The sequence below is a fragment of the Hyperolius riggenbachi genome, chromosome 3, assembly GCF_040937935.1.
Source record: "Hyperolius riggenbachi isolate aHypRig1 chromosome 3, aHypRig1.pri, whole genome shotgun sequence".
Taxonomy (NCBI): domain Eukaryota; kingdom Metazoa; phylum Chordata; class Amphibia; order Anura; family Hyperoliidae; genus Hyperolius; species Hyperolius riggenbachi.
The window spans coordinates 53,988,220-54,007,253 of record NC_090648.1 but is presented as its reverse complement, the minus strand read 5'-3'; the positions used below and the strand labels follow the sequence as shown (position 1 = coordinate 54,007,253).

Here is a 19,034-nt window from a genome sequence, read left to right as displayed (position 1 = left end):
TGCCCACCTTCAGCAAAACTATAATTGTGGCATTGTTCCAGCTAGAGAGAAGGTTCTCTGGGGAGTCCAGATTCTGGAACATCTTGAGCAGCTTGGGGACCAGCTCATCTTTATATTGTTTGTAATAGCTGTCTGGTAGTCCGTCAGGTTCTGGGGCCTTATTACTATGAAGAGTGGAGAAGATAGCTATCTCAATCTCTTCTAGTGTGAAGGTGCTATCTAACTCACCAACTTGTCCCTCCGACAGCATAGGAAACGGGCAATTACAGAGGTAGGCACTGATATATCCAGTGATGATTGTAATAAGCTAATGTTCGCAATTCAGCCTATACTTAATTACAGTTTGCTAATTCAATTGATTTTGTACAATCATTCATAGTTTGGCATGAATTTTCAAGTAATTTTGTGCCAAATTTGTCAGTGAATAGCAAAGCCCCCATACATGCTATTGTCGCCAAATTGCTACATATACACATAAAAGAATAGTGGATACAAGTAAAAAAAAATAGTTTTCAAAAAGACCTTTAATTTTTTGAGAAAATCGATTTTAAAAATGCAAAGAAAAAATGGCTTTTAAACCTCAGAAAATTGATTTTAAAAACATTTTTTTTTGCATTTTTAAAATCGATTTTCTCAAAAACTACAAGATCTTTTTGAAAACAATTTTTTTTTAACTTGTACCCACTATTCTCCTCAATATACGTAGCAATTTTGGTAGCAATAGCATGTATGGAATCTTTGCTATCAACCCCTAAAGTCGGCACATAATTACACAAAAAATTCTGTGGAATTACAAATTATTACAATTACATACGTAATTAATTACTATTTTCCCCAAATTCTTCCATTACAATTATGATGCATAATTTTGCAAATTATAATGCATAATTACACATAGGCGTAATTTCTGCTCATCACTAGTAGTAGTATCATCAGTGGCTTTATCTGAGTGGGATGAGTATAGATTTTCATAGAAGTGGACAAATTCTCCTAGAATGTCAGCGTTTGTTCTAAGTATTCACCTGTCTCCTCTAGCAATACCTATGATCACAGCGAACCCGCTATGACTGTGTGCCACTGACATCTGTGTGAGAAGCCTCCCCAAAAAGTTTCCACTCTCAAAAATAACTGTCTAGAGCATACATGTCAAACTCTGGCCCACGGGCCAAATCTGGCCCTCAGAGCCATTAAATTTGGCCCTCAAATGGTTTTCCCCACTTTGCATTATGTTTGGCCCACTCAAGAAAGACCACCAGGGAAGCTATATCGTAGGTGAAGCACTAAACACTAGGGAGCTGTATAGGAGTGTGGGGGCCTCTAGACACCAGGGATGGCAGGGAACTGTATAGGGGAGGGAGGACCAACAGACACCAGGGAACTGTATAGGGGAAGGAGGGGGGGGGCAATTAGACACCAGGGAACTTTAGAATGGAGGAAGGTGGCCAGTAGACATTGAGGTTGGCTCGCGACTAGGTCCCAGTATACAACTTTGTATTTGAGTTTTACACCCCTGGTCTAGAGAAAAACAATTACTGTTTAGAATTAAGGTTTAAGAATAGGTTTAGTTCATGTTGTGCAAGGAGCCAGTCCCTCCTAGACTGGTCAGATGGGCAGACCCAGCTTTCTTTAACAGTAGCCTATAGGCACCTTAGACTTTGCCCTCCATGAACCTACAAACCCCAAACGAACTGCACCACAAGTGTGCTGGCTTAGTATTAGGTAGCCAGAAGTACCCTCAATATTAAGTAGCTAGAGGTGCCTACAAGTACTAGGTATCTAGAGGAACCCCAGTATTAAAGTAGATAGAGGTGCCCCTGACTGAAGGGAGATCTGGCCAGTGGAATGCCGAGAGCTCATTTACACTCTCATCAAGACTTTGCATATGGAGGGAGGGAGGTGCTTTGGGAGGGGAGTGAGCCGCCTTTCCATCATCAGGCGCCTGTAGGCGCATGCCTACAGTGCCTTATGGTAAATACAGCCTTGCAGATGGGTTATTAAAGTGGACCTGAACTCAGAATTCCTCTCTGCTCTAAAAGATACCCAACAGCATAATAACCTTTAAACAAAAAAACATTTCTTTGTTACAGCTGATACAAATCCTAAAATATACCTGCACAGTTTCTATTTCCTGATTCATGGAAGCAGACATATTGTTTACATCCTGTACTTTTAAATGGGCTTATCTGCTTATCTGCCATAGGCAGTCATGTGACACAGGGGAGATCAAATTACAACTAGTGATTAGATACAAATGAGGGGGAATTATACAGGCTAAATTCTTTAAATACACACAGGATGCATTTCTGTTAAGTTTTCCTTGTGTCCTGTGCAAGAGTTCAGGTCCACTTTAACATACTCCTGCTCCAAATGAGAACACAAGGTAAGGAGCCTTTCTTCTTTCTTGAGAAAAACAAAAGTTTGCTTTCTTAAAACAGAAAGAATTTGCGATAATTCAGGTTGGAGTGAGCTTGAGATGTCTCCCAGGGCATCACTGCTGAATATATGCAAATTAACCATTGTTACCCTTAGAAGCTAAACACACCTCCAGAACTGCTGGAATGCAATGATGTGTCGGCTTGTTAATTTGTACAGAGCCATAATAATCCAACATGCATACAGACTGTTTCAGATTGTTTAATCCTCATCAGTGCATGGCATGGATTAATTTGGAGAGATGCTCGTTTAATGTGGGACACTAGCATCTAAGCAGCCTCACATGCAACACTTGAAGGTGTCCCAAACAATGAGAGGAGGAGTTCTCATTATCTGCCAAAAAACAAAAAGCTTTGGTCTAGTGACCTACTGTATCTGGTAATGGGAAAAGAGACAGCCAGAAAGCATTAAAACATCACACTGGTCTGACTATCTAAGCGCTCCTCTCCAGCGACACAATTAGAGGCGAATGATCTGAAATCCTCCATTTAAATTGGCAGAGATCAAATGACTGAATGCTATGGTATTAACCAGAGAATGATAGTATTTTAAAACACAGCTAAAATCAGAAATCTTATAACAGTACTGAACAGAGCCCCAAACTCCCAGCAGATGGAGTGATGGCCCAGATGCCGACCTGTGACCTTAGCACTGCAAGACAAGGGTACTGTACACGCCTAATAGGGAGGTCAGTCTTACCGTGGCATCAAAAGTCATTCCAGGCTTGAAATAGGTGGAAGTTTTGGTGAAGAGAATTTTGTACGGAGATTCCACAATATGAATATCCTCCAGTTTGGCTTCCAGTAAGTCACTGCCTGCAAATGAGTGAGAAAACATGGTGTAAACAGGCTGCTCCGATCCAGTGATGGAAGGACACAGGTCAAATTAACAGTCTCAGTCATGAAACAAAACAAATACATAAAATAAATGAGAACTATATCAATATCAAACCTTTGTACTGACTGAAAAAATAGCAGATTTTACCATTGCAAGGATTTTACAAGTAACTGCTTTGAAACTCTAAGACTTCTTAACCCTTTAGCAGTCAATTTGCTGCTCAAGGCCCTGCAAGCCTCAAATGTTATTTTTTTTTTTATTTCTTACTTGTTACATTTCCTTGCTTCTAATTAGTGCTTCGGTAATGTGTATTTATGGCCACTTGTCACTAGGGGGCAGTACAAGACAATAACAGAGGACTTTCTTTCAGTTTCTATAGTTCCTGCTAGTAGAGAGGAGGATGAAAGCATTCCAAGAATTTACAGGACTACGAATTCTGCCAACTGAGGTCAAAAGCAGTTCACTTATCTCAAAGGAGATAATTGAAGCTGCTAATGGGTTAAAAAGAAGAAAAATGTGTAGAGTTGATGTCTTGATTTGGGATATTAAATTTGGAACCCGTATCATCCCGAATACGACACTTCAGCACCCGAGCAAGTGGACAGCATAGCGGGGAGTTTACTTCCTAGATTGCACGCTTCATGTGACTTATATGTTTCCAAGCCGGAAGGAGGAAACATACCAGTCACAGGATGAGCGGCGTGCAGCGCAAGCAGGTGAACTCCCCGTGACCCTGTCCACTTGCACTGGTGCTGAAGTGTCATGTTCCAGATAATTTTGGTTTCTGAGTGTAATATACTGTTTTTCGAACGCTAGTACTAAAAATTAGCTCAAATTATATTAGTATGGAAAAGCATTCCGATTATGTTTCCTTTAGGGCTCTTACACAGTGGGACATTGCGTTGCAGGGGACGTTAAGGTCGCATAACGTTCCCCTAACGCAATGCATGGTGGTGCTAAAGGTGGACGCTACCTAGAGTCGCGTTATGCGGCTCTTGGTGCGCCGTTTTCGTTGGACAGAACCGGCAATGATTTATATGAATCATTGCTTGCAGGCAGGGAACCGAGAATGATTCATATGAATAATTGCTAGCAGGCAGGGAACCGAGAATGATTCATATGAATCATTGCTAGCAGGAAGGGAACCGAGAATGATTCATATGAATCATTGCTAACAGGCAGAGAACCGGCAAGGATTCATATGAATCATTGCTAGCAGGCAGAGAACCGGCAATGATTCATATGAATCATTACTAGCAGGGAGAGAACCGAGAATGATTCATATGAATCATTGCTAGCAGGCAGAAAACCGAGAATAATTCATATGAATCATTGCTAGCTGGCAGAGAACCGGCAATGATTTATATGAATCATTGTTTGCAGGCAGGGAACCGAGAATGATTCATATGAATCATTGCTAGCAGGCAGGGAACCGAGAATGATTCATATGAATCATTGCTAGCAGGTAGGGAACAGAGAATGATTCATATGAATCATTGCTAGCAGGAAGAGAACCGGCATTGCAGTGCAGTGAATATTAATTAGCCACGTGGCTAGGCAAAATAGCGGACTCTCCCCTCCTCCTCTCCAGCACACAAAAAACAATAAAACAACATTACTGAGCATGTGCAAACAGTCTAACGTGGCTAAAAGTGCGTGTAACGCACAGCATGCTGCACTTTCATAGAACGTGCAGCGTTACACTGTAGCGCAACGTGGGCACTGTGAACAGCCATTGATTTTTCATTACTTTGAGTTGGGCTGCGTTACAGGCTGCTCTAACGTGCGCCTGTAACGTGCCACTGTGAAAGTAGCCTTAGTGTGTAGAACATAACAAGTAAAGGTTGAACAACAAGTATCCCCCCAAAATTATAACATTTAAAATCCATACACATAAATTGTACATTTTCCCCCAGAGTAAAATGCTCTATAAATTACTTTTTCCTATGTTATTGTCACTTACAGTAGTAACTAGTCCCTCATGGGGGATTCTCAGCATTTACCTTATTCTTTTCAAACAGTCCCTGTAAAGGGTCTATACAAAGATGCCAGCTTTCCTACTCCTTCACACTTCTGGCACAAAAATATTTATAGTGCGTTCTACTCTGGGAAAAAACCTTACAGTACATTTTCCATACTGTATGCATTTTACATTTTTTTTTTAATAATTGTCCTTTTGTAATCAGGGGCGTAGCAATAGGGGTTGCAGAGGTTGCGACCGCATCGGGGCCCTTGGGCCAGAGGGGCCCCGAAGGGCCCTCGCTCAACTGCATTATTAGCTCTCTATTGATCCTGTGCTCATAATAATCACTTCTATAGATGCTTTGAATAGTAGTGATCATAAACAAACTGTTCCCCATCACCTTATTGCACCTCTGACACTGTAGTTGCCATTGGCAGGTTTTGGCGTGCTGTATCAATTGTTATGTATAGAGTGTTTGGGGGCCCCATGTAAAACTTGCATCGGGGCCCACAGCTCCTTAGCTACGCCACTGTTTGTAATCTATGTTCTTCCAAGGAAAGTACAGCCCACTTTGTGTCCCAGACACTAGGGATGGTCATAGTCAGCCAACTTCGCCAAACTACGGCTTCGAAATCAAACATTCGCTTCGTATGCATTTCGTGGACTACGCGTTAAAATACGCAATTACGCGTAGTGCGAAGCGTAGTGTATGCGGATGCTTATGCCCCTATGCAGAAAATTTTTACGCATGAATTTCTCTTTAAATGCTTATACCGGGAACTCTTCTATGCGTATGCTATACCGGGAACGCTTCTATGCGGGCAGCACGGTGGCTAGTGGTTAGCTCTCTCGCCTTGTAGCGCTGGGTCCCTGGTTCGAATCCCAGCCAGGGCACTATCTGCAAAGAGTTTGTATGTTCTCTCCGTGTCTGCGTGGGTTTCCTCTGGGCACTCCGGTTTCCTCCCACATTCCAAAAACATACGGATAAGTTAATTGGTTCCCCCTAAAATTGGCCGTAGACTACAGTACTTACACTACATAATATAGACATATGGCAATGGTAGGGATTAGATTGTGAGCTCCTTGAGGGACAGTTAGTGACAAGATATATATATATATATATATATATATATATACACACACTGTACAGCGCTGCGTAATATGTCAGCGCTATATAAATACTAAATAATAATAATAATAATAATAAAATACGTATATTCCCCTTTCCAATGAGTAAATATGTAAGCATACAATCGCACGTGGAAAATTAGACGCGAGTAACGCATTCATAGTTCACTTCGCAATACACATGTTAACTATGCATAGTGGGCGTAGGCTACGCGTAGCGGTACTTTGCTACGCGTAAATTCGTAGTTTTGAAACTTCACCTACGAATTACGATGCGTAGATGCGAACTACGATGTTTCTGCTCATCCTTGCCAGAAACATAGTTAGAAGTCAGAGGATTACTAAGGCTAAGTCCACCCTATCAATATGCTCTGCTCTCTTCCGGGTTGGGGAGACTTCGGTAGTCTTCAGAAGCACTCGGGCTTCTGAAGACGGGCCGCTCCTTATTGTGCACGTGCGAGGGCCCTCTCTCGAGCACATGCGAGTACCCAGTACAGAGCTGCCGGTCTTCAGAAGCCTGAGCTCTTACAAAGACTGCTGAAGTCTCCCGCAGTGGGAGATTTGAATGGAGGAGCCTGCGGGGAACGAGGAGACCGGCAGGAGAACGGGAGAGCTATGTAGGACCCAGAGCCTTCCCTCTCCTTAGGTGAGTATCTGTTTTTTATTTAAAAATACACTACAGATTCACTTTAACAGTGCCACCGTTGGTGTCCAATGTAACATGCGTTCTGCATTTTTGTCAATGGACAGTAGAGATGGCTCGAAAGGTTCGCCGGCGAACTTGTTCGCACGGACAACGGGGGTTCGCATCGAACCATGAACATATAGCGCGATCGACCCGCCCCCTATACCACATAATTGGGCTAAACTCTGACCCTCTACATCACAGTCAGAAGACACATGGCAGCCAATCAGGCTGCACTCCCTCCTGGACCCCCGCCCTCCCCTATAAAAACACTGCTGCATCGGCCATATTCTCACTCTGTCTGCTGCCTGCTGCTAGTGAGAGAATGGAGAGGTTGCTGGAGAGATAGGGAAAGCTAGTTAGGTCTTGTTAGCTTGCTCCTACCTGATATTTGTTGCTGAAAACCACAAAAAAAGCTCTTTTGAGAGCTAATGTTCTTGTGATGTTTTTTTTTTTGTGTGTGTGTGTGTGTGCCACTGACACTGCATATACAGCCCTGTCTGTCGCAGCTGGCCCTTGCTAATTGCGATACTGTGCCAAGCCCAGCACATTCAGTGCATACCTTTTCACTGCCTCCATGTGACTGCACATTGTATTATACCACCAGTCAGGGAATACCTTTCACTGCATCTGTGTGACTGCACATTGTATTATACCAGCAGTCAGTGTATACCTTTCACTACATCTGTGTGACTGCACATTGTATTATACCAGCAGTCAGTACTTTGCACTGCATCTGTGTGACTGCACATTGTATTATACCACCAGTCAGGGAATACCTTTCACTGCATCTGTGTGACTGCACATTGTATTATACCAGCAGTCAGTACCTTTCACTGCATCTGTGTGACTGCACATTGTATTATACCAGCAGTCAGTTCATACCTTTCACTGCATCTGTGTGAATGCACATTGTATTATACCAGCAGTCAGTGTATACCTTTCACTGCATCTGTGTGACTGCACACTGTTTTATATACCCCTCAGTGCAGACAAGCACGCCTAACTAACCACTGACAGACAAACACGAAACAGAGGACGCGAGCACTTTCTTAACGGTTACCTCACCGAGCCTACAGCAAGCGTTCGTATCAGACAAGACAGACAAATGGAAAACAGGAATACGAGAGGAAAGATCCACTGCTCTTTCCGTCAGAGCGAGTGCGATCCGGGTTCAGGAACAGGCTAGGGAAGATCCACTGCTCTTTCCGCCAGAGCGAGTGCGATCCAGGTACAGAAACAGGATTGCAGATCAGAAGGATCCACAGCCGCTACCGCTAGGGGCTAGTGCGATCCAAGCAAGACAGGTAGATGAGATAGCTGGTAGCAACCGCTGCTCCAGCTATACTCCAAGAAAGCAGATCAGAAGGATCCACAGCCACTACCGCTAGAGGCTAGTGCGATCCAAGCAAGACAAACAGATGAGATAGCTGGTAGGAACCGCTGCTCCAGCTATACTCCAAGACAGACAGAACGATTTCCTGACGACCACCGTTGGCGACAGGACAATCGCAACAGAGAGGCAATACAGACAAAACAGATAACAATCTAACTGCACTAGGGAAGCTGCCTAGTGCAGTCCCAAGAATTACTCTAAGATAACTTTTAACAAGCAATAGCACGGCTGACACTCTAGGAGTGTTTCAACAAACCATGATGGGATGACCAGCAAAGGACTCTGGGAAACATAGCTTCTTATACTGCCAGCCCTCAAGGGAGACAGCTGGGCAATTTGCATGTATGCAAATCCCTCAGCAAAGCAACTCTGAAAGTTGCAAGATGAAGCCAGGTCTCCTTTCCAGAGACCTGCATCCCTCAGACATAAGGAATGGTGAAACAGCTGTCTGCCTGTGCAGCCAGCTGAGCGGATCCTTACAGCCAGCAGTCAGTACCTTGCACTGCATCTGTGTGACTGCACATTGTATTATACCAGCAGTCAGTGTATACCTTTCACTGCATCTGTGTGACTGCACATTGTATTATACCAGCAGTCACTGCATATCTTTCACTGCATCTGTGCGACTGCACATTGTATTATACCACCAGTCAGTACCTTTCACTGCATCTGTGTGACTGCACATTGTATTATACCAGCAGTCAGTTCATACCTTTCACTGCCTCTGTGTGAGTGCACATTGTATTATACCAGCAGTCAGTGTATACCTTTCACTGCATCTGTGTGACTGCACATTGTATTATACCAGCAGTCAGTTCATACCTTTCACTGCATCTGTGTGACTGCACATTGTATTATATCACCAGTCAGTACCTTTCACTACATCTGTGTGACTGCACATTGTATTATACCAGCAGTCAGTACCTTGCACTGCATCTGTGTGACTGCACATTGTATTATACCAGCAGTCAGTGTATACCTTTCACTGCATCTGTGTGACTGCACATTGTATTATACCAGCAGTCAGTGTATACCTTTCACTGCATCTGTGTGACTGCACATTGTATTATACCAGCAGTCAGTACCTTTCACTGCATCTGTGTGACTGCACATTGTATTATACCAGCAGTCAGTGTATACCTTTCACTGCATCTGTGTGACTGCACATTGTATTATACCAGCAGTCAGTACCTTTCACTGCATCTGTGTGACTGCACATTGTATTATACCAGCAGTCACTGCATACCTTTCACTGTATCTGTGTGACTGCACACTGTTTTATATACCACTCAGTGCATACCTTTCACTGCATCTGTGACTGCACATAGTATTAGTCAAGTCAGTGCATACCTTTCACTTCATTCCTACCCCAATATGGACAAAACAACAGGCAGATTCAGAGGCAGAGCCAGAGGCAGGCCACCCGGCTGGTCTGTTCGAGGTTATGCTGACATGATTTTGTGCGGCCCTTGACCAAAGTACAGTGTTCAGAAGGCACGTGCCATCAACTCCCAAGATCATCAGGACGTAATTGACTATTTAACACAGAACACCTCATCTTTCTCAGCTTCCGCACGGAACCGTGACATATCTTCCTCCTGCTCTGATTCGGGCACCCCACTTAACACTCAGCCGCCAGCCACTACTGCTACTACTAACACCACATGCGCTCCATTTGAAAGTTTGCAGGAGTTATTTGGTGGGGAATTAACTGATTCACAGCCATTATTGTTACAATATGAAGGAACTAAGCATGTTACACCACCACATACAGTATGTCTGAGTTAGGCATCAGTATGGATGTAAGGTGTGAGGATGATGAAGTACCTGTTGTTGGTGCAGTTTTGGAGGTGTCTGATACAAGCGAAGCTGTGGAGGATGATTATGATGATGATGATGATGATGATGATACTGCCATGGATGTCACATGGGTTCCCAATAGACAAGATGAACAGGGGGACAGTTCAGAGGGGGAGTCAGAGAGGAGTAGGAGGAGACGAGTTGCTGAAAGAAGCAGAGGGAGCTCGTCATCAGAAACAGCTTGTGGAAGTGTCCGGCGGCATGTATCGCCACCTATGGACAGCCAGCCAACATACCCTTCAAGGTCAGCTGCTCCCGCCATCAGAGCTGGGACAAGGTCCTGCGGAACCCAAGGCTGAGACACCAAAGTGCGCCCCTCCACTCCTTCCCCCCCAGCCGTCACACACTGATTGCTACTAGACTAAGAGGCGCCCCAGGGCCCCCAACCTCCCTAATACCTTAATTTCTAGTTATCTGACTTGCAGTCACTGCCATGTATCCCCTTTTCCTATTTCTTTCTGCTTCAAACACAATTGGGAATGACAACAGAATGAATTGTGCGCCCCCTCCTACACTGCGCCCTGAGGCTGGAGCCTCTCCAGCCTCTGCCTCGGCCCGGCCCTGCCCGCCATCACCACAATGCCATCACCATCCCAGGGCTCAGCGGTGCGGACATTTTTTGTGTGTCTGCCTCAGATGACAGCGATGCCACCTGTACTTTCTGCCTCCAAAAATTGAATCGTGGAAAGACCAAGACCCGCGGAGGGACAACTGCCTTACGAAGGCACATGATGAAAAAGATCAAACAGAAATGGGATGACCACCTGAGGAAAAGCAGCACACAAATGCAAAGCCACCCTCCACCTCCTCTTTCTCCTTCATGTGCAGCATCTTCAGTTGCTTTATCCCTTGCAACTAGTGCTGCAAATAAGTGGTTTCACTTTATCAGTAAAATGCTCTTAAGCCACCACCAAGCAAGAATTGACTTACTTTCTACCTACTGTTTGCCACTTTTTCAGAGTAGAAAGTGCTGAAATTTTTTTTTAGCAGAAGATGAAAAAGGAGAAAACTCTGGAGATAAACCAAATTGCATACGGGCCATTGTGTTGATATTATTATTATGTTGTTGTTTTTTAATGAAATACTGTTTTTGATGGGATTTATATGGGATTCATATGTTTTCATTGGGATAACCAATAACATGATTACAGACTTGTGTTATTTGCATCATAAATTGCTCCTGTTTTTTCCTGTTGTTGACATATAGACCCATATGCAATTCACTTTTTCTCCTAAGTTTTCTCCTAGCGGATAATTTTTCATCTTCTATTTAAAATAACTTCTCAACACTTTGCAACTGAAAAAGTACCAAAAAGTAGGTGGAAAGGTACTTTCAAAATAATTCTGAGTATTTTCTTGCTCTCTGGTGGTTTAAAAGGTATTTTATTGACAATTTTTAAAATACCAACTAGGAGAAAACTAAAGAGAAAAAGTGAATTGCATATGGCCATAATGATAAATTACTGGTAGGCTGTTTTTCTGCTTTCAGAATTGGCGTTGTTGAATTTAACCACTTAACGACCAGCCAACACCGATAGGCCGAGGATCGCCGGCATCTGATAGGCTGAAGCCTATCTGAGGCGGTACAGGACGGATCGCTGTGCTATCTTGGGCAGGAGAGGGAGGGAAGGAGAGGGAGGGGGGAATAGCGCTGCATAGGGGGGCTTTGAGGAGCACCCCCCCCCCCCGCTAGGCGAAAGTGAGCGGCGGCGATCAGACCCCCCCAACAGGACACCCCTAGTGGGGAAAAAAGGGGGGGAAGTCTGATCGCCCTGCGTGCCTGCCACACGATCTGTGCTGCGGGCTGAAGAGCCCACCCAGCACAGATCATTGAAAATTCCTGTGGTTCTTAAGTGGTTAATAGTTGCCCTTACCTGAATCTGTGATGACGGTTACTGACAGGTACAGCTTCCATCCGAGCATATCCGTTTCCTTTGGGAAGACTTTGACAAGGTCTTTCTTTTTCAGGATAATTACATCTAAATCAGAATTGGATAACTGAAAGAAAATTAAAAAGGAAGAAAACTAATTGTAAACCCCTCTGAGGAACAGCGAGTGACAAGACTAAATACAGTGACAAGCACTACTTAAAGTGGATCCAAGATAAACTGTTGCTCATTGCATAATTGTGTTACTTTCATATAGTTTATAGGGCATTTCTCAAGACAGATACTTTGTTTGTTTTAATACTCTAATTCCCTACAAATTAAACAAGCCTCGCCCACAGCTTTTCCAGAGTGCCTTGGCACTGTAGCAAGGGCTTATGGGAGCTCATTCTGGGCAGGAGGAGGAGGAGGTTACTAGCCAAAGGTTTCAGAGGCAGAGGGGAAGGGGAGGAGGAGTGTGGAGTGAAGTTTTCACAGGCTGAAGGCTGGAGATGCTATCAGTGTGTAATGGGACAAACAGTACATGGCCAATCTCATTGTATCACAGGAATAAATAATCATAAACGGTTGAAGCTGTTTGCAGCTAGATTAGCTCTGTAAACTATCTAAACTTTAGATAAGATATATAGACAAGTTACTTGTCATAGTTTTTCATCTTGGATCCGCTTTAAGGTGACAGTGCTATATAAATACTAAATAGTTACCGTAAATAAATAAAAATTGAGCTAAGGACACCATAAAAGAGGCTGAGATAATAGTAAGGAGCAGAGCCGGGACAAGGTCCACCAGCACCCAAGGCTGAGACACCAAAGTGCGCCCGTCCATCCCTCCCACCCCAGCCATCCCACACTGATTGCTATTAGACTAAGAGGCGCCCCAGAGCCCCCAACCCCCCAGCACCTTAATCTCACACAATAGGGGAATATTAGCTGAGTGAGTTGTGTGCCCCCTCCTACACTGCGCCATCAGGCTGGAGCCTCTCTCGCCTCTGCCTCAGCCCAGCCCTGGTATGGAGGCAAACTTATGATGGAATCTGTAAGTCTTCTTTGTGTCCCTTATTAATACACCCGGGGCTACGCCAAACGGATATTCTGATGATGTTGCGTGTTTTGAGTCAGAAATGCTGATTTCCAATTACGCGCTAATTCCAATTACCGAAAATGCCGATTGCCGATTCCATCAATATCCGATTTCAGAGGAAAGTCTTTTGTTGCTTTAAAGTTAGTTCATTATAATACTACTGAGTATTGGACCCGTCAGAGAATGCAGAACTTTATCACTAGAGATGTCGCTAACACAGAATTTTCCTGTTCGTGAACAGTGAATGAAAAGTTCTGCAAATGTTCGCGAGCATGCGAACCGCCATAAACTTCAATGGGCAGGCGAATTGTAAAACCTACAAAGACTGTTTCTGGCCACAAAAGCAATGAAAAAGTTGTTTCAAGGGGTCTAACACCTGGACTGTGGCATGTCAGTGGGGGATCCATGCCAAAAGTCCCACCAAAAATTACAGAGTTGACGCAGTCGTGTTTTAATCGCTAAAGGGCAGAAATCATATTACATTGCTACAAATAATGCACTGGAGTGGTACTCTGTGCCTGCAACTTAATGTGGCCACAACAGCAGTAGTGTGCGCACAGCTCTGGGTGTCAGTGGGCTGTGGAGTGTCACACACAAAGAAATGCAAAAAACACAGCTAGTGAGGAACAAGAACACAGGCCTAGCTAATGCTTTCCCTACCTATCAGCAGCAAGTCTGACCCTGCTCTCACTAACAGTCACCAACCAGCAAAGAATTAATCCAATATGGCCACCACAACTACTTTTTGATAGAGGGGTGGGGTGTCCAGGAGGGGGTGCTAGCTGATTGGCTGCCATGTGTTTGCTGACTGTGAGGTAAGCGGTCAAAGTTTGGCTCCATGATGATGTATAGGGGGCGGTTTCGAGCACGCCAAATTTTTGCTGTTCACGGAGAATGCGAACAGTGGAAGTTCGCCAGGAACTGTCCGCCGGCAAACTGTTCGAGCCATCTCTATTTACCACTGTAATCAAAATACCACGGAAGTCTTAAGCCAATCACAAGACTAAAATTACAGCGGTAACCTGCTTTTAACTGAAACATTTTGCAGTCCCTGAATGGTCCAATGCTTCCGAGTTCTGTGTTTGGGTTAACATTATGGAGTTGAGTTAAAGAGACACTGAAGCGAAAAAAAAATATATGATATAATGAATTGGTTGTGTACTATGAATAATTTCTAGAAGATTAGCAGCAAAGAAAATATTCTCATACTTTTATTTTCAGGTATATAGTGTTTTTTGTAACATTGCATTATTCTATAATATGTGCAGATTACACAACACTCAGCATTCAAAATGATTCTTTCAGAGCAGTCTGTGAAGTAATGACCTCTCATCTAGCAGAGAAAAAGTAAACAGTTCACTTACAGTTGAGATAATAAAAGTCAGATAACAGCCCTCTCCACGACTAACTTAGTCGGAGAGCTTAATGGCTTGTTTGCATAGAGATAACAACTGGAGTTTCTCAACTCTTCCTGTACTGGAAACAATTACACTGATGTATCTGATCTTAATGTTTTATTTCTTAGCTGTGCTACACATACAAATCATAATATCATCATTTTTTTTCGCTTCAGTGTCTCTTTACTGCGGCATTTCCGCCAATATCTGATTTCCAATATCAGTTGCGGTTAGCCCATTACATATCAGAAATTTGGAAATGTAAGGTACGCGGAATCCGAAATGAGTATCCTTAGTTTTTGGCACCACTTTATACACTTGAAGCTGATTTCTTCAAATCCTTAACCAGGCAAGCAATAGGACCATGCCAACATGTTATACTGCTTTCGACAAGGACAGTTAATGGATGGTTAAAGGTTAAAGGTTCGTTCCACTAGGTGTGATTTGCTGCATTTCCACACATACAAATTAGGATAGGGAAATGCAGGCTATTGAAATCAACAGGCTTCCATCCAATTTGCATCTGCTGATGGTTAGAGGGATTCAGATGTGGCCTCTCATCACTGCAAGTGGGCACCTTAACCACTTGCCGACTGCTCCACGCTAACTAGCGTGGACACGGCGGCAGCCCCAGGCCCGCTCAACGCCAATTGGGCGTGAAGTCCTGGGGCGGGGTTTTGCAGGAGATTGGCATCGCATCTCCGCTTGAACGACGGAGCTCCGCTCTGTCATCAGTCTCCCAGCAATGATCGCTGCTAGGAGACTGTTAGACTGTGAAACGGCTGTCTATTTACAATGTACATCGCTGCGATCTAAGCCAACGCTGTCCCCTGGGGAGACACAGAAGCGATCGCTGTCATACGCTGATGCAAGGGTAAATTTGCAAGAGTTCCTTGCATAAAATAAGCTGATCTCTTATCTTCCTTTATGTGAATATTTTCTATACATCTTGAGGGCCCTTTCACACCAGTGTGGTATTTTTACGGCACCACACCGACGGGCAATGAAAGTCTATGGAAACTTTTAGACTGCGACGTTACGGTTTGATGTAACGGAAGTGACATTTTCACCACATCCCTGCAGTGGCAGAACAAAGTTACTGCACAGATTCTGTGGCAAGCTGCGGCGGTCTTTGTCTGCCCGGAATCAATGTTAGTCATGTTAGTGACGCGTGTTTCTTTCAACCAGTTAGCGTTCCGATTCCGCGGCATGTATATGCAGAGGCATAGGGTGACCAGGCGTCCTCTTTTGCCCGAACAGGTCCACTTTTTCCAACCTGTCCGGGGCGTCCTGGCGGGTTTTATAAATGCCTGGGTAGTGAAGAGCCGTTTGGGAGGCGAACGAGAAGGTTCTTTAATGGGAGCCGAGTGGCCAAGCCAGAAGAGCCGATGCTTTCTAAAGAGCCAGAATTCCCATCACTAGACTGAGTCTCAGTCTACTAGACTGAGACTCAGTCTAGTAATGGGAATTCCGGCTCTTTAAGCATCGGCTCTGCTGGCTCGGCTGCTCGGCTCCCAAAGAGCCGGCTCGTTCGGCTCCCAAAACAGCTCTTCATCACCGCTAACACACATCAGATCAGCGGTGAGCAGGAGATGGGAACCAGCCAGACCGGCGCATAGCAGCCGCACGGTGGACTTTAAATGCTGGACGTGACCGATGATGTCACTTCCTGCATTTGAATTTACCGCTGCGCGGCTGGTGTGGCTGACTCCTATATCCTGCTCACCGCCGATCTGATGTGTGTTAGCGGTGGCAGCTGCAACACAGGAGAAAACAAGGGAGGTATATTTAGGCAGCCACGCGCAGCATGGGGGAAAGAGCATTTTGTGGGGAAATCTGCTGCCAATAAGATTGCATTTGTGGGGAAATGTGCTGCCAATAAGATTGCATTTGTGGGGAAATATGCTGCCAATCTCATTGCATTTGTGGGGAAATCTGCTGCCAATCTCATTGCATTTGTGGGGAAATATGCTGCCACTCTGATTCCATTTGTGGGGAAATATGCTGCCAATCTCATTGCATTTGTAGAGAAATATGCTGCCAATCTGATTCCATTTGTGGGGAAATCTGTTGCCAATCTCATTACATTTTGTGGGGAAATCTTCTGCGAATCTGATTGCATTTTGTGGTCGGCCGGCCCTCCATCATGTGGTCTGGAAAAAAATAAACGGCCCTCCATGACAGTGAAGTTGGACAGTACACTGCTAAGGTGGTGTATTTTTGGCCCCACCCATGACCACGCCCACATACTGTTATGATTATCCTCTTTTTTGGAAATCAAAATATGATCACCCTAGAGAGGCGTATTATAACAATACACTTTTGTATACCCGGTGGACAGTCAGGGAACACCGCGCTATAGTACTGTGTTCCCTGAAGGGCTGTTTTTAGCGGTCCAATGCAGTGCTTGGGTGTGACGCACCGCATCACTAACACTGGTTTCCAGTGTGAAACAAGCCTGAGCATTACAGCTAGGTTGTGATACCTGAATCCTTCTCAGTGAGTCCGTTATACTTCTATCTTCATCACCTTTCTTCACTCCAAACAACGCAAAGACGTCACCACTCACAGGTTCCCCATACGTATAGCTGGAGGAGGGAGAAAAGTCATCAAAACCAAGCATCTTTGCAAAAATGCATCACTCATCACTAGAAATCACCTATACATCTGTAAACACTAAACAAGCACTGATAGCTGGAGCACTGCAGAATGGTCATAGCTACTAGGGATGGTTAATGAGATGCTAATTATTCAACTATGATGTAGGATTATGCAAATGCTGTACGCAAATGTATGCATCTTAACCACTTAAGGACCACAGTCTCCCCCCCCCCCTCACCACAATTCAGCACACTGAAGCTTTGAGGCCTCATTCACACTAAGGGCGTTTTTGCCCTTTTTTCAATCGCAGACGATTTTCAAAATCGCCCACAAAATGCTTATGCAATTCACCTTCTATGAGAAGGTTCATATCAGCGCATTTGCGGTTGGCAAAGCGGTGTCCATACTACTTTTGAGGCGATTCCGCCTCAAAGGAAGGTATAGGAAAATCGCTTTGCGGGGCGATTGCTTTCGCATTTTAAAGAATAGATACATTGTATTTATTATTTTCCGGGACAAAAAGTTCACTTCCTGACTTGCGTCAGGGAGTGAATGAAAAAAAAAACACTAAGTGCTTAGAGAAGTGCTTTTTAAAAAATGTAGCGTGCAGTGGAGCGCACGGGGGGTTGGAACAGCGCACAAAAGTGCAAAACGCTTGCGTTTTCAGGTGTGAATGAGGCCTCACAGTGCACTGCATGGCCATATAACTTAGCACACAAATCAATCTCCTCCCCACTTTTCTGCCCATCAACAGAAAGCTTGCTCTTGGTGGGCTCTGATCGCTGCTGAAGGCTTTTGCTTTTTGTTTTAATTAATTTTTAAAGTATTTTTTTTTTTTAATACAAATTTTCTTTTTTTTTTTTAATAGCCTATGAGAGGCGATCACTTTGTGATTCATGCCAGGGGACAGCTCAGTGACAGTAAGTAGAGTATTGTACCGTGTTAGCCATCAGTAAGAGCAAGAAGTTTTGAATCAGGATGATATCATTTATTGGCTAACTTAGAAGAATAAGAGAAAGCAAGCTTTTGGCTGTATAACCTTCGTTGGGCTTCGATCCTGCCCGACAAAGGCGATAAAGCCGAAAGCTTGCTTACTCTTATTATTTGAAGTTAGCCAATAAATGGTATCATCATGATTCAAAACTTCTTGCTCTTACTGATGGCTAACACGGTACAATACTCTACTTACCTAAGGAGAGGGGAGTCCTACAGAGCCTTCCCGTTACTCTCACGGTCCCTGCGTTCCCCCACAGGCCCCTCAGTTTGAATCGGAGTCGGACAGAATTTCCGCGATTTCCGGCGTAAATTCCACATTAGAATGCAGAGATTGGTACGGAAAGCGGAATCGGTAATTGGCGATGGCGGAATGCGGATTTACCGCAGAATCTGAAATTGGCATTTCCGACCATCCCAGGTGGAAACAACAGAGTTTGGTGCGCGCGGACCGATGGGAATCCCGGTGACATACTCCACACTGGAAGCATGGCACAAGTGTGCAACCAGCCTTAGGGACACTTATATCACTTTTTTGTAAGCAAACATTAAAGAGTACAAGAAAACTTACGTCGCAGAAACCATCACTTTGAATTCTTCATCCTTAATGTGAAAAAACTTTTTAGCCGGCTCTAAGGTTATTCCAAATGTGGGAAGCACTGTAAAATATTGGAAGAAAAATATGATTATTGGCACATTCGTTCTAATTACACTGACCGCAAGAATATTTGCTCTTTGTCATCTTTAGGGTTGATTGGAAAGGCCGAAATTCCAA

General features: G+C 44.1%; 1 protein-coding gene across 1 annotated transcript in view; it reads right to left on the bottom strand.

The window, feature by feature from the left end:
* Window positions 1-19,034, bottom strand: part of LOC137562610 (complement C3-like) — a 340,327-nt gene that overhangs the window by 282,705 nt on the left and 38,588 nt on the right. Inside the window, exons 7-10 of the mRNA XM_068274113.1 lie at window positions 18,831-18,918; window positions 17,151-17,253; window positions 12,177-12,300; window positions 3,133-3,248 (exon numbers count right to left, since the gene is read on the bottom strand). Of these exons, the coding sequence (XP_068130214.1) occupies window positions 3,133-3,248; window positions 12,177-12,300; window positions 17,151-17,253; window positions 18,831-18,918 (431 nt within the window). The remainder of the gene's footprint in view (window positions 1-3,132; window positions 3,249-12,176; window positions 12,301-17,150; window positions 17,254-18,830; window positions 18,919-19,034) is intronic.